Raw genomic sequence first — 24570 nt, 5'->3', positions numbered from 1 at the left:
ACCTTTCTAAAATATACGGTTAGATCTTGTCTGAAAGCCTTCCCTTAAGTTTGCATCCCATAAATTATGCTTGTTAAACAAGAGAGTGCATATACCCAAAGTTGGCATCTCAGCATCAAATCCATTTGCTCATAACTTTGGCACTAAGAGGAAATACCTCAGCTAAGAGTAGAGCTTATTCTAGGAAGCCTGTGCCAAACCGGGTAAGCTGCTTTTCTTTCACATGTACAAAAAACATCTTCAAAACTTCACGTTTATCGTATATTTCTAAGTCGATAGTTCCATGCATGCACAAACCTAAAATGTATGTAATGATCTTGTAGCAACTTGTTTTGAATTGTGAAGAAAACCCATGTGATGACTTTAAAGGCAATATCTTTGTGCAATTCATGGCACAGTGTTTACTAGTATTAAAACTTTCCTGTCAAAACCTGGAAAGCCTCATCATTTAAAAAGAGCTTTACCACAGGCCTGTGCACATCCCAGAATGCTCTCTCCTGGCTGTCCAAAATTTTCCTTTCTGTTTTATCCTTTTTCCTGTCGATTCTGAAAACAAAAGCATAAACATGAGTCACCACACGACGACTGTTTTCTTCCTTGTTATACTTCCTAGCTGGGGTTTTTAACCCACAAAAAATGTTTAGAAAACCACATTTTTTGGTATAGAAATGTCACACACTGTCTTGCAAGAACATGTGTCATGAACGAAATATGTTACTGATGTTTACTCCAATACGTATCAAGAAAAAATTTCCTATTAAGATGGAAAATTTAGCTTAACATTTGTTTTTTTCTCCATATTGTGAGGAAAATGCCCTTTCCTGACACTCTATCCCCAGACCTGGAAGTTCACATTTGGCTTTGGCTCTGCCAACACCACCTGGTCTGTACCTCTCGGCACCTCTTTACTCCAGGTGTAGGCCCGCCTTGGTAGGCTCTGTTGCGCCCAGTGGCACCACTGCTATGACCACAGACTCCTAGGGGGCAGCTATCTGAGGCATCACCAGCAGTGACAGCACAGGCAGCACTTGTGGCCACCCTCCTTGGGGATTCCAACAGACTGGCTCTGCCTGTCCTGGTGCTGGCAGAGGACAGGGTGCCAGCACCAAGGGACAGGAGCCGAACTTGCCACATGGCACCGTGCAAGCCAGCACTCATCTGGAGACCTGTGATTGGGTTGGCACAGGCGTAACTCGGTAATTTCAGCCCTGATGCAGCCAGTACATCAGCTCACTCACAGCACACACATCAAAGGCCACTGGAGGTTGTTCAAAGCAGCTGCTCCCCTACCTCTCAGTGGCATCTAGCAATTCACATCTGGTGCTCTGCTCTACACGTGAGCACAGCAAAATCGCCACCAGCTTGCAAAACCCGCCTGCAGGGAGACTAGATGAGACGCGGGAGGAGGAACTGCCCTCGCCTTCACAGCAGACTTGAGAAGCTGACAGTGTTCCTGTGCTGCCTTCCTGCACAGCTGCCACCAGGCATAATGAAAGCAGTGAGGGCAAAAAAACCCACGCAATCTAGAATTTCTGACCATCAGGTTCTCCCCTCTCCTGTTTTTCTTGTGGAGGAGCACAGCTGAGTCTGTGCTAGAAATGTATCGGATAGGAAATGGGGGACAGAAACTGAAGTTTCTGAGCACCCCTTCCCTCCCCACAAAAACCTCGAGTCCTCCACAGCTGTGTGTCCCTCTCTGAATAAGATGAGATGAGAAAGCAGCTCTGCATGAGCCCTGTCCCCACACAAAAGACAGAACAGCCACCAGACAGCAGTCACTGTACTGAGCTGAGTAGCAAGCACAGGCACCCAACCCAAAACCACTTCTTCTGAGCAGCCTTCGTGCCTAACCAAAGAGGAAGATGAAGCCTTCTGCCAGCATCACACTGCAGAGCACACATGAACCAGAGAGACTCTTCAGAGGCTTCAAGAATTGTCTACATGGGTGCTTTGTGCTAGACCCAGGTTCTTGGATCCTGTCCCCAAACTTACTGATAACTCAGTGTTCCACATTTCAAATTATGGTAAAGACGCAACATATCTAGATGCTCTGTGGCTGCAGTTTTTGAGCACTACAACAAGTTTCCCTCAGAAGGTGTTTTGCTTTGAAAATACTGTGTTGTCATTGATGTTCTCCTCACTTTGTGCTGTCCCCCATTTAGTGTGTACAACCTGAAGGTTGGTATATGAGTGGAAATCCTGTGTGCAAACAAAGATGTGGGAGCCAGAGCAGAACTTGATAAGCAGAGAAAGGTTTCCAGGTGTTTTTGTTTTCTCTTTTAATTAATTTGCTGCCATGCATTACACCATGAATTCCAACCCAACTTTTCTTCATGAAAAAATGAATAAGTAACGGTGACCACATAAAAAAAATCGGAATTTAAATTTCTTTCTTAGGTGATAATTTATGCTGTAGACAGAATACAGAATTGTTTTGACTTAGATTTTTTTTCCTCTTGGCAACAAACCTTTACGTAACTGAAAGTACAATTGCTATTGTAACTTCTAATTTTCTCTTCTAAACAGAATGCTGGTATTCTGTTCAGAAAAAAATCCCTTAATTACCTTGTTATTTTGAGGATAATTATCATGTGCTTAAATAGTGTGTAATTACAAGATGATTAAGCAAAGAATAAATCAAAATTCCAACGAGTTAATCAAAGATAGAGACCGATCCCTCAGCCACACCCTCAAGAAATAATATTCCTTAACTTTTTAGCATCTGATGCTGAAAACGCAAGTTCTTTCTAGTGATACAGACTGTCAGTACTGGTGTTCTGATGTTCTCTTCTTCATCAACCTTTCAATTTTACTGGTGACAATTACACATACAAAATGGACGCACGGGCTTTTTTAAGTACACTAGCCTAGAAACCCTGGACCATACCCATTTTGCAGCACTAATGACAACACGCTAAAAACATTGAACTGTTTTCAGAAAGATGTGAAAAAATGTGATTTTCAATTATATGTGGAAGGTGGGAAGAAAAGTATTACATTTGAGTAAGTTTCACGTAAGCGGCACCCAAATCTCCACACAGTTAGGAGCACAAGCTGCAGAGCAGAGAACAGACGTACAACTGAGCTGACTGGGGAATGGTATAAATAAGAAAACCAAGTACAGTCTGCTGTAAATACCACCTTTATAAAAGTACTTTTAAGTAATAGGGTTTATAAACTCTAAAATGTTACACATTTTACAGCACAGAGTTACACAGACGGATGACAAGGTTTTGTTCTTTCCATTTATTCGAAACAAAAATACTATACCGAAGTAGAAGCAGAATGTGCAAGTGAATTGCTCAACCTTACATAGACAACTCAGGCTCAGGAACTCCTGACCAACATTTCTACACACTGCTTAGTTGCACTAAAGACAGTGGCAGAGAAGTTATTTCCTCACAGAGTCCCCCTCCCTACCCAGCCCCAGATACTGGTGCAGTTCTGCTCCAGGACTACTCACTTCACTTGGGCCTCAGCTTGCATGAAGATGAATTCCCACTTCCTTGCAAATGCTCTCTGAAGTCTTGCTAAGTTTTCCTGACAAAAGATGAAAATAGTAGAGAACAATTAATTCTGGTAATTATAGCAATTGCTTGAGAGCATAGTTAGCATGTTGGGAGTTTATTTTATTCTTTTTTTTTTTTTAAGCTGGAAAATTCAAGACATGGAAGTCAGCACTGGTTTCAGGCGAATTATCCCATAGACAAAGCAAGGTTTTGACACATCTTTTCAGTCTGCAGCCAAGAGAACCCTGTCAGGAGAAGTAATAGAGTGTGATGAAGACAGCCTGAGCTCTATTAGTAAAATAATGATGGACCTGTTCCCAAAAGATAGTACTGAGAAGATTTGCAAAGCTGACAACTTTCATTTCTGAGAGCAGATGGCTGCCACCTGCACATTTACTTCTCTTCCCACTTTCCCTTCCTCCCCCCTCTGCTCTCTTCTCTTCAGGCTTTTGCTAAGGTGCGAAGCCCGAGCATCCCTCGCTCTGCTCAGCCCTGGTCACTGCTGAGAGCGCTGCGCAGCTGCACAGCACTCAACTCCGGGAATTGCCAGGATGATTCACAAAAGGAAATAGCTTGTTTGTCTCCACAATGAAAATAGCTAACTGTAGGGACCAGATCCAGATGCAGCCTTTCTCTGCGTCTGAAGTAAGAGCTCTGGTCTAGATCCATTATGGAGAGCATCATGATCTGCACATTTGGAGATGGATGTGACATTGTCACAGCTCAAGGTCAAACTTGGGACATGGCCAGAACTTCAGGCACGAATGGCACCCCAAAGTCACATATCCACAACTGCTTGGAGAAAGAGGCCTATGAGACCATTAACCTGATTCTCTTAACCATTACAGCTAGTTCAACTGTTCCAAATTTTCCTTGAAAATGAACGCTATTAGTTCTGCTGCTGTTCTTGCTATGTCTATTCTCTTTAGTTCAAGAAAATGCTTAAGCACAAGCATTTCAATGCTAGGAGAACTCTCCCAAATTTCACTTTGAACTGTCATATAACACACAGCTTGACTCAGTTACCATCAAGTCCACTCAAGAGTTTCAGTCTTATACATGGAGGAAAACAGTTAAGCAGATGTTTTACAGCTGCGCTGAGCTGCGATGATTTCCTTTACTGTGAACTACTTGTAATATCTGCAAAAACAATTTTTGTGGGTTTGATATTTTTAATATTTTAAATCATGTTCACATGTGCCCTCTGGAGTAAACATGCTGAAGCCAATGAAACATCACCAAGTGAAGCATTATTTGAATCATGCTTATGTTTGGCCAATTATAAACTAAGCTAAATGCCGTCATGCAAGCTTAATCATATAATGAAGAACCCTGCTTTAGCACTATAAACTGGGGGTAGGTGCCTATGAGTGGTTCAAGCAGAACCTCAACTGAGATGCTGTCCCGAGATGCTTTTTAGTGATTCGTTTTGGAAATGCCAGGTCAGTGCTGATGTCCGCAGAGAAGCATCCTATGCTAAATCACCAAAAAAAAATCACATTAAACATACGGAATTCCTTCCCATTCCTGTATGCCTGTTTCTCTCACTTGTGCTCAGCTTACATCTCCATTGCTGGGTCTGCTTCAGCTCCCATAATGACTAGGAAGAGTTGGTGCTGTACTTATCTGATTGTCTTTAATTAAGAGAGCAAACTTTGAATGCAGAAGTGATCTCTAATTGTGCAATGCAATATTCACAAGAAAAATGAGAGACTGCCAAGATCTAATTATTTGCCATCACTGGTGCATTGCTACTCTCAGAAGACAATGATGTGCAAAAGTACTTAGTCATAGCCTCACTGCATGTGTGTGGGAGTGTGTGTTGCTGAACAGCCTTTTTTTGCTTTATGATAGATCTTTAGAGTACTTACAAGTTAATTGGTTGGCTGTGAGCAATTTTAATGGTTTTAATAACGAAATCAACAATATGCAGAAGGAAAAATTCAGCAAAATGAGGTATAAATGCATATGAACTATTATATTCCTTCCTTTATGTCTGTACTTTGAGATTAGAACTCATGGGAAGTCTGGATACATTAGACAAGTGCCAATTTTTGCATGCTCTTCACTGGAAGGACCAAATGGTGTATATGCATATCTGTGTGTACAGAAGACCCAAAATTGTAGAAGGCGTGAAAGAAATAAAAAGTTTATTCTAGGAAAAAAAAACTTGCAACATATGCAATACAAATGTGTTCATCATAATAAACCTGAACACACAAGTCCACTAGAACCAGTTTTGTACACAAACTCTCCACTGAAAAACCCCACACTGGAAATTTAACTGTTACACTGTTGAAATAGAAAGCAAGAACAAGGTTGTATGATAGAAAGAAAGTTCAGCTGGTCAGCGCTACACTGCCAGCATGCAAAGAAACCCACTCCGACCCTACCCCTGCTGCCTCCATTTTCCTATTCCTATAGACCCAAACCCTGCACTATCTGAAGCTGAATTTGGGGATATTTTTTTGGATAATAACTTCATAACAGAAAACATTCCCTGAATAAGCCTGGTTCATTATTCTTACATAGTGTACTGAAAACACAGTCCAAGCTTACTATCTGAAGACTTTCCCTTTAAGGTCTGTAGCTGTATGCTATGGGTCATTAGCAGTTTAAGTACTTAGTAATGCACCTGAAAATCCACCATTTTGTGTGTTGGTATCTGCTATATAAAACAGGACCTGTTAACTGGAAACAAGAGACCTATGTGAGCTTTTGTGTTATTTGCTGCAGTCTTGGAGGGCTGGCTACAACAGCAGATGCTTTAACTGGAGATGCTGCAAAGCCAGTGACATTCCCCATTCACATGCCTGATGTTATCTCCAGATCAACCTTCACACAATTCTGACAACTTAAAAAAAGACACAGGAAAGGCTGACCCCAAAGCATAAAATTGCACCGTTCAGTCGGCAAACAAAGCCCTCCCCCTGCACCCCCACACTTCAAAGTCTAGCAGCAGTGTACCTACGGCTTCATAATCCGCCAGCTCCAGCCTGGCTTTGTTCTGCATAGTCCGTTTGCAAAGATAGATGGCTAAAGGGAGAAACAGAATGGAAAACAATTACAGACAGATTATAAGTACAAGTTCTTAAAAAAAATAAAATAATAATAATATTGGTCCATTATTGTTCCTTCTCATCAGAAGGCAACACGAACCAAGGAGAGGGCTGAATACTCAGCTGACATTATATGCTAGCTATCTCAGAGGCCTTAAACATCTGGGATATCTCATTTAAAAGTGCTGAGAGTAGATGCCAGGACCTAATGAGACATCTGAGAAAGGCACAATTGCTTCTGGGGCTAGTAAAAGATTTAGCATTAGCAACCTGCTCCTTTCAGCACTTTAGAAATATGCCTACCAAAGTGAGCAGCCTTGCATACCTCTGCGTTTCTTTTCCCCTAAAAATAAATAAATAATAACAACAAAAAAAAATCAGGATATTGAAATGAAAACAGAAATATGGGCTAGATCTTAAAGGTACCATGTGACATTCTTTCATCTGCTCCATCCACATATCATATAAATTTCAAACTGTTAAGACAAGCCTTCTCCCTTTTCACCATAAGCAGACACTGCCAAAACTGATGTGGTTTGGGATCCCAAGGGTCAAGAGGAGCCCAGTGCACAATACCGAACCAGTCCCAGGCTGCCTCCTGGACAGCCTCAGCTGGATGGCCAGCTCAGCTCCATTCCGTTATGGGCTGAAACAAGGTCCCTAGCACACCGTGAGTACACGGTCAGATCTGAACTGTATAACAGAGGTTCAGTGCTCTCATTATGGGATGGATCTGGATGTGAACTGTACAGCTTCCTTGTGTTTTGGCCCTCTCATATTGCTGGGGCAGGTACAAATCATACAGTGTACCAAATTGTGAGGTGTACCAAACTGGACCGGGGCAGAATGCAAAGCATTCTCTACAGAAAATGACAATAAATCTTTTTCAGAAAACTTCAGCTTTGAAAACCACGGAGTTTTGATTTGCTGATAAAAGCAATTTTCTGACACTTCCATGCATGTTTTTCATTGGATAGCACCTCCTCTACTTAAAATATGAGAAAAATGGTGCTTTGGTGTAATTCTGCTCTATGCTATTCCTATAATTTTAACATTCATATAATGAGCCTACATTACGCATGGTAACCAGAATGGATCAGGTCACGTATATTTATTTTCATACTTCTCAAGAACAACTTAACTTGTAAGCCATTTACACCACCAAATAAATTGAGAGCCAGTCACCTCGCAGTACTTCTTCATGCAAGGCAGTGACCTGCCATTAGCAAGTTCATTCCTGTCCTGTAAGCAGATCCATGCAAATAAAAAAGTAGGAAGAGCTGCTGGGATTTCAGTTTTATTTGGGCCTACTGCTAGTTTGGGATTATTTCCTGGGAAGACTCCATCTGCACAGACCCCTGATATGCAAAGGCTGATTATAAGCATATGTTAGAGATTTGTGGGATAGATGAAAATCTGTCACTACAGGGCTCAGACAGCAGTTGCAGCTTGTCCAGCTGTGGATCAGCTCATACAGGGCTTGATTTTGAGGAGTACTGTTCCATTCAATGCCTTTGCAGCACAATAACCAGACTGTGAAATCCAGTTTCTTATCAGACACTACGGGAAAAAACAGAACTTCCCTCTTAAGATTGTTATTCTGATATTTACAGAAAATGTACTTAGTACAGTTCAGACACATATATGGTGACTGCTTGTAAATTCTGGAAATTATTTTGCACATAATGAATGGCAACACGTTTTCTCCTAAGCAGTCGCCTCACTGGGATAAACACGTAAGTCTGTATTAGCTTCCCTGCAGATGAGGACTGCAAATGAACTATTATATGACAGACACCATTGCAAGCTACTTCCCCACCCCAGCAAATGATTTCCAGAATCCATAATGATGAGTAATTATTGCCTGGGAAAGAAAAAAAAGATTAGTCAGGGAGGAGTTATAAACTGATCTTAGATTATGAGATATTTCAGAAGAGGCATTTCCAGAAGCTCCTGTTTTATGAGCACGCACATGGATTCACTTCCTCTTCCAATGCCACACCAGGATGCACCAATTGATTTTATCATTTAGCTGTGAAAGAAGTGTAGTTCTGGAAGAGACAGCAATATTGCACGGAGACAGCTAAAGATAACAATACTGACATATTTTCTTTATGTATTATCACTGTCTGCAGGCATTCACATGTTTAATACCCCATGCTGCAGTTTATTAGCTCATAAACCATGCTCAGTCTTCTCTTTTTACCAGCTATCAGCTGGTAATCTTAAAAAAAATAGGAGGAATAAGTCTGATGTCATATATCACGGAAGCTTAACTATGGGTTGTCATCAGTTATATACTGACTTATTGATCAGCCAGATGAGTGCCCAAATGAGGTAACTTTATTGATCAACATATCAAATTCAGCTACAGATCAAAGTATGTTCTCCCACAAAAGCAATACTGATATTATTTAAGATTCCCGAGGAGCAATATTCTGCTTGCCATAAATCTTGCTGAAACGAACAAAGCTATTGGAGAATGAAGGCAACAGTACGTAACATCCTGGCCCCACTGAACTCATAGGCTAAAGGACAATTTGTTTCCCCAATCTCAAACTTTGTGTACCAACTTCTGCAATGAAATAATTATAGCCTCACCATAATCTGTGTTTTCTGGTTCCCAGCAGTTTGAAGGCCAAAAGTACGGTGCCTAAGAAACAACATATGCATTTTCATAATTTAAGAGATGAAAAACAAATCAGATGCAGAAAAACATTTTGAGTACAAACAGAAGAATCACAAAGTCTATGGCCCAGTCTCTGCTCTCAGGGGAAACACTGCTACAGGTCTTCGTAAAAGTGAGGATGCTTTTCCAGAAAGGTATCATCACTAACATTCCTCACTGAAGGTAGAGACACTGTAACACTGATTGAGGATGTCCACCCTAATGACATTTTAGACAGTCTTGCCATCTCATCTGAATATGGACCTCTTACCCTCTTATCCCCAGAACCTCCTCTTTCCCCAGAAATTCAGTCACCCTGAACCTTCTTCTTTTCTTTTTGTTAGGACCATGAGAAAAAAACCAACTTTGTGGCCTTTTATGCATGCCACACACCACTTGCTTTTTTTGGAGCAGCTACCAGTGTGGTTGGCAGCCAACAAAACAATTCACTTTTAAAATAAATCAGATGGCAGAACTCAAAACTCTTCTGATTACAGTTGTTTTGAAAGCAGAAATCCTGCTGAGCTTACTGGTTTTGTTTTCTGTCCAGGTCTCCATACTGCAGTTGCTACAATTAATTACAAGATATTACTACATGTAGCTGTATTTCAATTTTGACACAAATGAAAAATAATGTGACCACACAAAATACAGAACAGTGTTTTGCATTACTGATGCCATTCCACAAAAGAGCACAGGACATTACATGTATATAAAGACAATTCCTTGCACCAAGGCACAGTGAGAAAACACGGAGGGATCCAGCAATACACGGTTCAATGTTCCTCACTGATATATATTCCCTGAACTTCACAACATGACGACTGTTAAAGGATGGACTGATGTTGATGTAGAAAGCAGAAACAGTGGAATGATGGAAAAGAAAAATGATTTTATCAGGTTATTTCTGCAGAAAGCTGCTGAGGAGAATTGTTGCGGGAAATGACAACAGGCAAGCAGTAAGCAAAATTGCAGGAAAAGATAAGGGAAGAAAAAAGAAAAGTCAATAAGCAGTCGAGACTACTTGATGATGTTGTTTACAGGGGTTTAAAATAAGAAAAAGAAATTAAATGATACTCTGCTTTTGAAATCTGGCTTTTGAGAGCTGCACGGAACAGCTTGATAATTTAACTTCCTACGGCATCTCTCTTAAAATGGACAAAAATACAACTAAATAGACAATCAGCAGTGCCCCTACTTCTGCCAAGTCTTGCATGATAGGAGGAGTAGGACTTTGTGAAAAGCAAGGGGCTGCCATGAAAAATCTTAGTCTGAGTGACACCAGGTAACCAGAAGGTGCGGAGAGATAAGGGGAGGTCTGTGATTTCCTGTGTTTTTTTTTGTTTGTTTGTTTTTCCCCGTGCTGTTGGTCTTATATGATAACAAAACCACATTAGTGGTAGGTCTGAGAGCCTGAGCAGCAGATGAAAAGATAAGAACAGGATTTTCAAACAAAAGCTAAAAAACAACAAACAAATAAACAAAAACAACAACAAAAAAGAAACGAAAAGGAGGAATGCTAGAGTGAATAGAAGAAAAGTCACAGGAAATATAAGGGAGCTGACAGAGACCATGCAACAGAAAAACACAAATTCAACCAGCAAGATTAGACAGTAGGTTTGAACTTACTGCTTCTTTTAAAGTCAACCAATTTGTCTAAAATAAGTTGTTGCAGCACAAGCATTCAGTTATCGAGGAACTTGACAGCAGCAGATTTTGGAAAGGGCATTGAACTCAAGCACAGGATGCTTTAAAAACTGGAGGCATCCAATCTGGGGGCACAGACACTAGGGGATAGAGGTGTCTCAGCTAAGGTGACTGACAAGGTCACACGTCCTCTGTAAAAGAGCTAAAGCCTGAAGTTTGCCCCCTCCCACCTCAATCAGTAACCAGGAGAGGATCAAAACATGAATTTTCTGCTGTACTAGAGCTCAAATGTCCAACTCCAAAGTTTGCCCTTGCCCACTTTGGCCAGAAGGGTGGCTACTCAATTCTGCAGTAGCCAGCAGACAGCAGAAAGGGCCACAAGGAAGGCTGAGGGCTCACCAACCTGAAAACGATAGAATGTCCCATCATCTTTCAAGGTAAGGACGTGGTCTGAGATTGGAAAGACGTAACCCTGTGCAGCAATAAGACTTCCCAAGTGTATTGCTTCCCCTGCGGATGAGAAGGAAAAGAGAGAAAAGAGCAGGTATACCTCAGGAAGACGTACAATGTGCAATCCTCTGCTTTCAGCAGCGGGTCTGGTGATGACTTGCATGTGACCTCATGCTCACGAGCCACGTTGTACCTGTGCTGCATCCTTACACCTTCCAGTGGAATCACGCAAAGCAGGAGAGCAGAAAGCAGCCTTACAATACAGACGAAACATTACTCAAATGTTTAACCTGCTGTTTTTGTGTTTACAAAATGTCATGCACCAATTCAGCTCTAGAATCTGAATTTCACTTCAAAGCAGATTATCCACCACAGGTGACAGCTGACAAGAAGCCTGCTCCATCAGTGAGCCCCACTTGCTTCTACCAAATTAGAGGAACGTCTGCAGCACCAGAACATTATTCAGCATCTTTGTTAATAAAGAGAAATCCTAACGCTGCAGCACTGCCATTTGTTAGAAGAAACGATGCTGAGGCAAGAGGTGCTAGCATATGCTAGCACTGCCAAGGCAACCCTCACCACCGCAGGGGTACCTCTGCACAGATTTTCAACTGATGTCAACTGTCAAAAGCTGCACCTACTTTCTCAGAGTTGCAAAATACACATCAGATGATCATGTGTGCCCAGGCATATAATAAATCTATTGTCAGCAGCTGAAGTGCAGGTTTGCGATTTGACTGGACTCACGAGAAGGGATGTGTGGAGAGGGTTGCTCCGTGTGAGACAACATTGCCTCCATTTCAGGTTTTACATGGTGACAGCAGAAACAGACTGCGAGATAAGTTGTTGATTTTTAGTCTTTCCAGGAAAGAAAAAGAAACTTCTGGACCTGCAGAAATCATTTCTTCCTTTTTCCAATAGTTCTCAGCTGTGCCAAAGTGATTTTGTTTTCTCTGAAGTGTGAACTATTTGGACTACACCCATGCACTGATCACAGTTTATGACTCATTATCCATTTATCTATCTGACACAATAAATCAGCAGCCACCATCTGATCCCGTTCTAGTGCCCATGTCATCCTTGACCAGCATGCCCTGTCAGTCATGGCTACCTTTCTTCACACCATGGAATCCTGTCAGCGTTTACCTGGTTAACCACACACATCTACCAACTTCCTTTCTAGGTCTGGGAACAGCCTTAGAATAAATCAGACTTTCTTAGCTAGCAGCAGTTTCACAGACAGGCTAGGACTCCTACGAAGTGCTTTCTCTGTGTTGTAGTGGAAGGTATTAGACTTAATTAAGTTGTTGATTCTTATCTGTTTTCCTCCTCCTTTTTTTCAAATGCTTAAATCCATCTTGTTGGTCTGGTATATACACTCTGCAGCAAAATAGTACCTACTGTCTTACGACGCACACACAATACAGATTAAGGGTCTGTTTATCCCCAGCTATAGTCACCTTACCTGGATCCTCAATGCTGAGGTTCTTCATAAGCCACTGTACAATATCAGCACCTGCAAAAACAAAACAAAAAGGAAAAAGGAAAAGAAAGCACTGAACACCAAGACCAAAAGGTTTCTGAGCCCTAGAGAGAGATAACATTGAGATGAGATACAAAAGAACTGACAGGAATTCTTTCCATTTTCCTTCTTAGCTCTACTGAGATTTCAAAATGTCCTTCCAGTGCCACACTGTAATTATATATTTATTGATAGGTACTAAGCCCAAGTACTCCCCTGTGCAATAGCAGACTTGCTATACCTTAAGTCAAATATTACTCTAATGGTTCCATGTAACCTCTTCTCTCCCAGTAGCTTCTCTGTCACCTCAGCATACGGGGAACTGTTTCTGAGAGCACTACCTAGCAAGGGGACAAAGGAGCAGTTACTGGCACCTTGCACCTTTAACGTTAGGGGCAATCATCTGTAAGCGTAGAACTGAGTTATCAGTCAAAAAAAAAAAAAACAAAAAACAACACAGTGAAAAGTCTAGCACTTGTCAAAGACAAGCAACATCTTGTAGAAGAAAGTGGGACTAAGTGTGCCTGAAACCAAGCCACTGCTGAGTTGGCACTTGCTAGTGATCCCACCAACAGTATGGTGGCCAGGAGCAGAGGAAAGGGTCTTTAAGTTCTATCAAGTAAATTTTTTTTCCCAATTTATTTATTTATTTATTTTGAGTTTTCAGGGGTCATCAACTAGTAACAAAACTTGTTACAATCTTATAAACAGTGGTTATATGAACAGTCAGTGCTTAGCACACTGAGCATGGATAAGAAATATTTATATGGTCATGAGGACACAGAGCACATACAAATGTCGGACTGATCTTAGAGCTGCTTTCCACCGGTGGGAGCCGCCTAGGAGCACTGTGTCATGGCTGGGCTGGTGGTAAATCTCTCTTGGTGATGTCTTCTTCTTCTTCTGGCACTCAGGAACTCGGATGACCCGCAACCAGTCACACAGCAGAACCCCAACAAGAGAGCCCATTTGAACTAATTTACAGCTTCACAAACCTCAGGAGTCCTAGCTGACCACTGCTTTAGCTCATTTTCTCACACCCTGCATAAACAATAGATAGCCAAGAAATCAGTGAGCCTTTCACTAAAGTAACATTACACAATTGAATAACAGAATGTGTTGGCTCTCATAAAACATCGTGCTTTAATGTCTGGTGCAATAAACCAGATTTTTAGTCAGCCCTGACTTGTCCATAGATAATGTTCTATGCACTCAATACATGAGATGTTTTCTTGGTATTTTGCTGGCAGACAAAAGCATGTTGGGCAGGGGCTGAGCCAGCCAGAGATGAACCACCCCTGGCCCAGATGTGCTGTTTAGGGCTGATCCCAGCCCATCCAGGTCACAGTGTCTGCCTCTGAAATATCACGTAGACATACTGTTACACAGGCTAAGCATCAAAGACTCTAGAAGAGTTGAGTAAAACTTCTACTGAGTAATAGATTTACTCAGGAAAAGAGTTCTGAGAGGGCCAAAACTACCTGCTAAATGAAAACTCATCCAGTGTACAGTGGTAGCTGAAAAAATATATGGGGAAAATATTCAGAGTCAGTAACTGTTGTGTTGGACATGTTTATAAAATCGAAAATGTTATTAACAAACAAGGATTTTCCCTTTTGCCTTTTATAAAACAAAAATGGCCTAAAGATATAACAAACACGGGCTTACAAAAACATTTCAAGAAGACTCAAATTGAAGCACTTCTGTGTTGTCAGGAACCAAACAAAAACTCACAGGTTGCTGTCTTGGTTCAAGGTAAACCAGAATCTTTCTTGACTTTTCTGTTCATCTCCCAGAGTAAGAAGTCCACAATTTGTTCTGATTTTGGTCTCAGATCACAGGCTTGCAGTACTCTCTTAGTCATTTTATTCCCAAGTGATGTGACAGCTCAAATCTGAAAATCTCCTAGAGAACTTCATTGTCTTGCTCAAGAGCAAGGGAGGTGAAGTGCCTTCTAACCAATTCCTTTCAAAATATACAGGAATACTTAATGCAGAATTAACTCTCCATAGTATGATCATGACCCCAGCTCTGCTTTTCTTTTGAGGAATTTTCATCAAACTAAAACACAACGCTGAAAGCAGATTTGCCAGCCTTCCTTCCCCATCTTGTTAAGATTTAAAAAAGAAAGGTTTGAAGTGGCAAACTGAAAACATCAACTCAGCCAGAACTACTGCCATCAGTCACTCCAGCATATAGGCAACACTCGAGATCATGGATTTTAATTCCTCTCTGTTAAAAATATGAAGTCATTCCTGAATGTTGCCAAGAGCCTGGAAGATTTTATAGCTGTTCTCCTGTTGTCCTGAGGCAGACAGATTATCTTTCTGCTGAGTTTGCTGAACCATTATTTATCACCTGCCAAGACTGATTACTCCCCCTCGGGACAATGACAAGTCTTTCCTTCCTCTGTTAATTACTGTCATCATTAATAGCCATGTCACTAATTAATATTCAATCATAATGAAAACTCTTTGCTGACATCTCCCACAATACTTTCAACTTTTAGGGTTACCCTCACATTGGCTTTGCTTCTGCTTGTGGCTGTTCCTATCACCACAATCTGGTTTTGCCCATCTACAAACTCTGTTTATGCCCTTTCTCATATTAGAAAACTCAGAGCTAGCCTTTTAAGACACCGTGAAGATGTAAGTGAATCCTTTACAAGACCCTCCTCTATCAGATCAAGACACAGACTCCTTATCTGTAAGTTTTCCAGAAAATTTCTTCTTAATCTCTTCCATAGATTAGGCCCAACTGACAGTCCCCTTTTAATTCACCTTCCCTGAAAGATCTTCTCTGGCTGATTTTCAGATTCCACATTTCACAAGCACTTTCAGAGGACACCCAAGGGTAACCCTTGATCCTGACACATTTCCACTAAACCCTAACAGGGCATTTGAGATCTGGAAAAAAATAGTTGGGTATGTTTTCATAATACAAAGTGTTGCTGGATCTAGGTAGAGGAATGGCTCGCACGTCCTCTATGCTCCTCTCTATATACCTTTGTTTTCTCTGAGTCAGTTTGCTCAGTTCAAAGATAGAAAACAGCCTGAGAACATCTATTTCCTCCTCACCTATTATGAAATTTATCTCATTGCTTTAGGGTTTTCTTTAAAGCTGAGGTAGATGAGGCTGCTTAATGCCAACACAATAGTTATATCCTCATGCTCAAACAGATTCACAATGACCATTTTTTTCCACCTACCTGGTTGAGAGACAGAGTAGCAGTTTTATATTGCTTGCTATTTTCTCCATTTTCTGTTCAGCCTCAGTGATCCCGTAAGAGTAACCAGTGTTCTCAGAAGGCCATTGCCTGTCAACATGACAAACGACTGGCCAGCCAAAGAAAGATAAATTAGAAAAAAGTTCACATGGTGTGAGGCCATTGGCAAGATGCAGTTAATGAGGTGAGTCCCCACCACCTTCTGTACTCAACCTAAGTTGTTCTAGCTCTTCCAGAAAATCCAGGGTTTACTTGGAAAACACAGAGCCATCCCTCTTCTACTCATTGTGTGAAACAGCAGAACACCTCCAGCGCTTTCTAAAGATCTGCTGCCTGGAAAGGAGACAGTCTCTGGGCAAAGGGGCCAGGACCAACAGGGCCTGCTTGTCATCCAACAGATTGGGCACGTCCCTAACAAAGTACACACACATGCATGTTGTATATATAAGTTTAAAAAAAATAAAAAAATGCCAGAGCGCTTCTAAAGCTTCAGCAAGTGTGTATCTTTGCATTTCTTTTGAGGCCCAACAGGACAACTGAATTTTTTGCTGAGTATCCTAAGGTGGCAGAGCTGGTAAGTTCTGCGGAGAGGAGCTCCACAGTGACCTGCCATGGATGGGATGTCGCATGTCACCCAGGTGTGGCATAAGGACTGGGGTGCTTTGGGCCTCAGGATTGGCTCACAGCACACTGACAAACATTAACAATGAACAAAGTGGAATCTTAAATAAAATAAACAAACGAACACTGTCTGATCACGTTAGACGAATTTGTCTCATATATGCATGTACAGTAGCAAACATAAGATTTCAGGGTTATTTCCCGAGTTGTTTTTTTTTTTTTTGGCCAGTGCTAGTGTAACCCTGATGCTCTCTTGACATATTTTAAAGTTTTATTACTATTATTTTTAAAAAGGAATATGGAAAAAAAAAAAGTGAAACGTTCAGATCTTTCCTAGACATTATCTACTCACTCCATGACACGCTATGTGAGCAAACAAGCTGCGTGCCCAGCCTCTTTCATCAGTCATCTACAAACTCAAGGTTCAGACAGCATTTTGATGCAGGGGTGAAAATGTGTTCTCCTTCCTGTCACTTTGTTTTTGAAAACAGATGAATCCATTTTAGCACCAAATTTTCCAAACAATTTGCTCCTGAACTCAGACCAATCTTAAAATATTTCTATCAGAAAAGTAAGCCTGAAAAAAAATCACAAGCAGTCAAAAAGATTTATAAGAATACCTACACATGTGTATGAGCAGCCACTCAAGCTGCTTTCTACTCTGCCAACCACAGCAATCACACCAATAAATGGAAAAAATGTTTTGTTTTGTTTTTTTTTTTCCTCTCCACAACAGCACTGGGTCCTTGGTAAGTCTAGGAACAAAAGGCTAATTAATTGGGATTTGTGAAAATAAATAAACGACACCCATGCTAAAAGCCAAAATGATTTTATACTGAGTTTCTCAAGGCCTTCAGCACTCCCTGCTACCATTTTTCCCCACACAAATCTCCCACTGACTTCCACAGTGATTTCATCTAGGTTGGAAGCACAGAATCCTGCTCACAACAAAGATTTAATGCAAAGCTCCAGTTTTTACGGTACTGGATTAAAAAAAAAAAAAAAAAAAAAAAAAAAGAAAAATCTGTCTCTCTCCCTCCCTAGTATTGTGTTACAAATAATGGGGAAACACTTTACAGAACTTGCCCACGATACGCACATAAATAAATACCAATAACACAGTAAAAAACCCAACACTCAGCAGCTGACTCAGAAAATGTGGTAATTGCACCACTCAGTGTCAGCAAGGAGCATCATCAAAGCTACAACAGCTTAGAGCTCCTACCTATAGAAATTTCCCTTTACATTAGGCTCACTTCAAAATTTGTTTGTGAATTATTAACAACCATTAGCAGCAGAACTATTACCCCTTTTTGACCACAGCAGCTAAAGGTTTTAAGGAGTCTTTATTTTTATTCACCATAACTTTTGAGTGCCTGAATTCACAATTCATTTTTCTCATAATAAAAAATTGGAAAATATAATACTTGTGTGAAGCAAGGATGCTGCTTGCTGCAGGGTGGCAAGCAGCACGTAGCACTAAATTGTGCATGGGCACTCCAGGATGATAAAACAACAAGAAGAATGGAAGATTTGTAAATTTAATGGGTTCAAAACCTGCAGGTCCTCTACATTTTCCTGACAAGTGTGGGTTACTTATCACAGGGTTTGGGCTGATATGCCATTCCAACCACTTATTCAGCCCTTCTCTGTCTCCTCTACAGTTATCTACAGAGAGCTGTTCTGCATGTTTGTCCACTTATATCAAATGTCAATATTTCAGAGATGAGTCCCAGAGAAATACTAATCATAGGTGTTTGTATGTTGCTGTTGAACTTCAGAAGCACGCTGTACCTCTGTTGCGTGAGTGTCCATACCTGCGTAAACAAAACACTGTGAATCTGATTGCAGATTTATCAAGACCCTATTAAAATTAATGGCCCTGACATCTGACTCTTGCTTGTTCCTGTTCCTGCCACCAGGCCCTGAAGCAAAATTAACAGCAAGTCTATTAATAAATTCTTTCACAAGAGGGAGCAATGACCCAGGCCCTCAGCTGCACTGCCAGGGGTTCGCACTTGGGTTGTAGGGCAAGGGACAGAGGAAAACTTTCCAAGGGAAAGCAATGCCAAGGGCTCACCCTGCTAATACCTCCTTCTTCTGGACTGCTATTTGGAGGGAGTCAGGCTAGCAAAACGCACACACTGCTGCCACGCAGACCCGTGTGGGCTAACCCGCCTGGGTAGCACAGGCATATACCAGACCATAAGATTTCAGAGGTACCAGACCTAGACTGCTCCCATTATGACGCTGTCCTCCAGGAAGCGGTTCAGCTTTGCACCCTGAATGCAAGCAGCATGAGATACACCCAAAAACAGGCGTCTTGCTTTCAGCACTCTACCATCAACACCACCTAAAGGCAGGCTCAGCCCATGCTGAGCAGCCGAAAGCAGCGGCCTTGAAGTGATCACATGGTGGCCACATTAGCAGGGCTGTGTCAGCGAGCCCTTTAATGGACGCACAGTTAATCCTGGTGGATGAGGTCTGGCAGCATGGCTTAACCTGGGTCCTCAACTGGAAAAAAAGCAGAACCAGCAAAAGGTCTTCTTCCAGCTGACCTGCACCGACACAAAGCAGTTGGCAGTCGGCATCAGCCTTGTTCTTACCCTGTGCTTCGACGGCGCAGCATCACTTCGGCCTGGGCCCAACGCTCACACCCGGTGTTCAGCAGCTCTGACTGCTTGCACAGAGACCAGGCAGCAGCTGTACCTCAGGAGCAATTACACTGATCCATGTTCAATGCTCCTGATCTGCCTTGGGAAACTTGTGCTGCCGGCAGCTCTGTGGTGTCTCCAGTTGGGCCTGGTGTAACTAAAGCTCAACACACAAACGCACACCCTCGAGAAGCCAGATTATGCCAGAGCCCCGGTGCAAGCATCCCTGTGGTGCTTTGTGTGGCTAGGACATGGCTGCTCTGAAGCGAAGTCATGCTGCCTGACCAGCACCCAAACCTTGTTCCCTCCCCAAATGCAACGCTGAGCAAACTGCTTTTACTACAAGTACAGGAAGAAATTGCAAATCAGAAGACCTAACAACTCCACAATTTTTGTCATTCAAATGTGTACCTGTAATACCCACAGAAGACAAGCATGCTGTCTTTAGGCATTATAAATGTATACAGGAGGCAGGAAAACTGCATTCCCGGTCTCCCAGCAGCAATAGTTACCACATGCAACAGTACCAGAAGTCACCTCCTTTTACAAATTGCTAAGAACTGTAGATGTGTTAAGACGTAACTTCACACTTGCAATTTATCATAAATTTACAGTTGCATTTCAGGCTGCTCTGCCTTTACGTTACTCAAGCTACCGAAGCGGCTTGTATAGCTCCACAGCTTGGCTCCGTGCCATGCAGCAGCGCTTAGACCCTGTTCCCCATGCTGTCAAAACAACTCAGCAACAAAACAGCCAGGGAAGCAACTTCCAGCACTGCTGGAATCGGGGCTATTGAAGGTTCCCGTGTCAGATCTTGTTAGGGCTGAAACATTTTTACTCTTATGCAATTCATGCGCACTGTCTTCAAATCAAAGGCAATCTCTCTGCCATTTCTATCATACTAATATTTTTAATAGCAAATCTTCTCCTGAAGGAAAGGGGAAGATCGATAGTGCACAGAGCCAACTGGTGTATTTCAGCATGGGATTGTCAGGTCCCTTCACTTTGTGTCCTCACTCCCAAAGTGGGTTTCAAATGCTGTCAAAATGAAGTTCCCCCCTGCCCTCACCACTGCTCTCACAGTTTCCCTGAAGAGGTGTGAATGTCACTGACTTGTGTATGACAGTATGTACAGTGCACCTAGAGCTACAGCATTTTGACAATTCTGGTACTATATTTATTTGCTAGGAGATCTGACCCTGTTGTCCTTGCATGAGCCAGGTTCCCATGAATTTTGACAGGAATCCTGTTTGCAGCAGCACTCAAATTCTCAGCCTCCAGAAGTGCTCAGGCCATGACAAATCTCTCTTACACAAGATCACACACTCCTGTGTTAACTATGACAACATTTTCTCTCTATTACTGCCAAAAATAATTAGCAGCATCAAATTTTCTAAGAAACCTGCTTTGTCCTGACATGTTGCTACTCTTTTCTTTCCCATTCTTCAGGAGAGTTTGGGAACCACACGCAGTGCTCGTGGTGATGCAATAACAGTCGCATTACCTGGAAAATGAAATAACCCGACATCTGAAGCTCTTTCCCCTCCAGGAGTTCATCATCCTGAAAATGAAATAATCAGGTCTGTACAGCTTTCCCCCCTTGTTTGCCTGCTAGGCCTTTCAATCACACATTAAGCAGGGTGCACCGGAGAGCAGTTAGCCTCATTGGACCTCTGCACTGGTGCAGCGGTTGGTCAGGGACAATTCTCCAGCACGATTAAGGTTGCATGTATAACAACTTCTAGCCAAGGGTAACTCTATATGAATTATGATCATTTAGCAATTGCTGACAATTTACTTAGCGCCACACAAAACAAAGAGGTAACATTAGCACCAACATTAGAGGCCATAATTCAAGCAGGGCTCCCGAAGCCATGCGTTAAAGGTGTTTGTACTGGCAAGCAGCAGCTAGCTGATTCTGCTGGCAACACCATTCAAATACGCATTTCAAATACGGGCATTTATCAGTGTGGATTTTAAATGTGTAGAACAATTTAATAACACTGAAACAAATCAGCAAGCACAAATCTGTCAGTATTCATAATTACGTTACAAGTTCAAAATGGGTAAATCATTTTTTCCTTTCTCCTGTTTGATGGATTTCATAGGGCTGCATGTAATAACAGAAGCAGTAAAGTCAACAATCTGCTTCTCTTAAATACCCCCACACAAGAACTACATTTTTTAAGTACTCTGAGTTTATTTTACCAAATAACTGAAAATAAGAAGCATTTAAAAAAGCTGCATTAAACGATTGCTATTCAGTTTAAACGCCTGAATCCAGTGTCAAAACATCGCATTGCTCAGAACTACAAAATATCTGTCTATATGATTTATAAAAGGTGTTTTTGTTTCTGTTTTAAGAGCAACTCTAGCTTGTAAAATAACTTACCTTTCTTCCTTTTTCTTCCCCACTAAGAAGCTGAAGATCAGCATTTTATTTAACTCCTTTCCAGGTAAACGTAGGTTTGGACTTGGCAAAGCTGATGCGCTGCTCCAAGGCCATGATGATTTCAGAAAGCAACAGCCCCTGAAGGTGGGGCAGGCTTGGAGCAGACCAGGAGCACCTGGCACATCTTTTATAATGCCGTTCACCAGGCAGTGACCACCAGCCTTGTTTGAGGTGTGATGCCCTGAGCAGGCAGCGCCGCCGCTCTCCTACCTCCATCCAGCACAGCCTCGCTTCAAGGCCCAGCAGTTTCACTCGCGTCTTTCCCATGCCACACGGTGGTGCTTAGCAGCAGGCATGGCCTGCCTGTGCAGATTTGCACAAAAAAGCCTTACGATGCAGCAAACCATTCTAGCATTTTTAGTTCACAAATATGTACAACCCCATATCTTCTCCACATAACACAAAGGAAAAAAAAATAGAGTGAGCAATACTGTGTTGTGTAATGCCTTGGGAAGTATTTTAATTCATCAGAAGCTTTGCAATGTTGAGAGTGAGAAGTCTTAAAAGGTCTTCAGAGGAGACTTATACAAGCGATCGGAGAAACTAGAACTACATAAGATACTTTACCAAAAAAAAAGCTTAGTGTAAATATCAAAATGAAAAGAAATTTCACCAGTGCTCACAAGACTCCCATATTTGCTTTCCATATTCAGACTGCAGTATCGTCAGGGTGCCACCAGCAAGCACTGTGTGAATGCAGACAGAGTTAGTCTGTCTCTGAATTCCATTCCTGGCGTAAGCTGACTGACGGATTGTCAGGGCAGCAGTTCAACTTCAATGAGCAGTGACAGAAAGCAAGAGCTGCTTTTGCAAATGTGTACACACCTGCTGGAAACCTGTTTAACAAAGTCACAGGCAGAGACTACAGAACAGACACACCGCCACATGGGTTTTATGGCAAATCAATGCTCATTTAAATGAAAGCAAAGCTTGCCTTAGGCACGGGACAGACCAGGCCAGATTACAACGATTCCCTGCGTCCTTTCAGCTGACACCTCCTGTCCAGCACACGCTGCCTCTGCCCTGGCCCCTTCCCACCGGCTCGCCCCTGGGTGGCAGCAGGCAGCCTGTGGAGCTGTGGGGTGGAGGATGGCTGGTGGGCACCCTGAGGGGCTCCTCCTGGGGGGTCACAGCCTGCTGACGCAGCACCATGACCAGCTTCTGGCAAATCAGATTGACAGCACCGCTCCCGATGTTCAGGTGCAACTCATGACCATCAACAGGCTGAGAGGAGCAGAGGGAGCGGGCACCATCCTTGCCCTGCCCAGGGAGACACGAGGGGGAGAGGGGACGATGTCTGCACTGAAGCCACTCGCAGGGTCACAGAGAAGCGAGACGGAAAGGTCCCAACAAATCACCCTGCAGAATTACAGCATCACAGCAAAACACAACAGGTCACACCATTGGGTGGTACGTGAAAAGACGCATGGAAAGGCAGAGTGAGGACAGGGCTTGGTTTTTTTTCTGTTTACTTCGCACTGTCCCCCCAGGACCATGCAGTTGGGAGGAATGCGCTCAGATGCGCGATGCTCCCCTTGTCTCTGAGTCACCAGTGCCTTGTAGGAACAGCCCCCAGAAGTACAGAAGCGTGCAGAAGTGTTTGTGAGGTCTTGTGGGCTACAGACCTTGCTTTTTATAAATGTATTCACTTCTGGTTTACTGTGGAGGTAAAAGAAACTGGTTGCTTCTGCAGATCTCAGAAATACAATCACGTAAAAGCCTGGGCTCAAGAGGAGGACTCGTGTGGTTGAACTTCTGTAATCTGAACTTATTCCCTCCTCCAACCACTCAAAACTTAATGGGTTAAAGGTTTGACCTTATGAATTAAACCAAATCATTTATGAGGGGTGAAATATAAGCAGCAAAAGATACAAAATGCATTGAGAGAAATACAAGTTTTAAAGAAAAAAGTTTCAAAGTAAAGCACTACAGCAAGTTTATCTAAAGAACAGTACAACAGAAACAGTAAAGAAAGTCAGTTCCAAAAGAGATTATGTTAAACCTAGGCAAAAAGTTTGACAAAAGTCACTTCTGTCTAAAAAATGTTTTGCCATACAGATAAACTCAAAAAAGAGACAACAAAAGTCTTTGTCTCATTATTCCCCCCCAGAAGCACAGGCCAGAGAGCAATTAGCTGGACTGCTCACTGTATGGTCTCTGCTGCAATAATGAGCACCAAAGTGATGCGTGGAAGAAGTGGGACCAGAAATCCAGCTGCACAAGTACATGGTAACTTGGTGATCGTTAATCATGAGATCTGAGTGTAATTATATAGAACACATGTATTAACGTTATATATATACATATTATAAATACTATGTACATCTCAATGCAATATATGGTTTCTGAAGGCCACATAAAAATCGTAAGTCCCATCAACTCTGACATCGTAAAGGCTTCCCAAGCAACCTCATATTTTCTATGGAAAGGTACTCCTCCCTCGGGAAGAGTATGGGCCAGCATTTGGGATTCTGTACCACCGTACTGCAAATAACACTGTCACGACTCTGCTGATGCCAGTCTAAAGCATGTCTGGTCAGTATTTATGGCTGTGGTATCTCACAGACTCAGCAGATTCTGTGTACTATACTGATTTATTTGAAAATAAACTTTTTATCCTGTTGACACTGGGATTAGCAGTAGCTTATGCTGCACACTCACAGACGAGTGCGGATGTACTGGAAAGCAGAGTCCTGCAGTCCCTTATTCAGTGAGCACACAGTTTAAGTTACACACTCTCCTCCAGCAACTGAGATTTGTTC

At 42.2% G+C, this 24570-nt stretch overlaps 1 protein-coding gene across 1 annotated transcript in view; it reads right to left on the bottom strand.

The window, feature by feature from the left end:
* Nucleotides 1-24570, bottom strand: part of RGS6 (regulator of G protein signaling 6) — a 238022-nt gene that overhangs the window by 31315 nt on the left and 182137 nt on the right. Inside the window, exons 4-9 of the mRNA XM_035539120.2 lie at nucleotides 12799-12849; nucleotides 11287-11393; nucleotides 9170-9221; nucleotides 6481-6545; nucleotides 3464-3540; nucleotides 465-546 (exon numbers count right to left, since the gene is read on the bottom strand). Of these exons, the coding sequence (XP_035395013.2) occupies nucleotides 465-546; nucleotides 3464-3540; nucleotides 6481-6545; nucleotides 9170-9221; nucleotides 11287-11393; nucleotides 12799-12849 (434 nt within the window). The remainder of the gene's footprint in view (nucleotides 1-464; nucleotides 547-3463; nucleotides 3541-6480; nucleotides 6546-9169; nucleotides 9222-11286; nucleotides 11394-12798; nucleotides 12850-24570) is intronic.

Source organism: Cygnus atratus, chromosome 5 (assembly GCF_013377495.2).
Source record: "Cygnus atratus isolate AKBS03 ecotype Queensland, Australia chromosome 5, CAtr_DNAZoo_HiC_assembly, whole genome shotgun sequence".
Classification (NCBI taxonomy): Eukaryota; Metazoa; Chordata; class Aves; order Anseriformes; family Anatidae; genus Cygnus; species Cygnus atratus.
The sequence above is the reverse complement of the archived record's forward strand: the minus strand, read 5'-3'. Positions and strand labels throughout refer to the sequence as shown.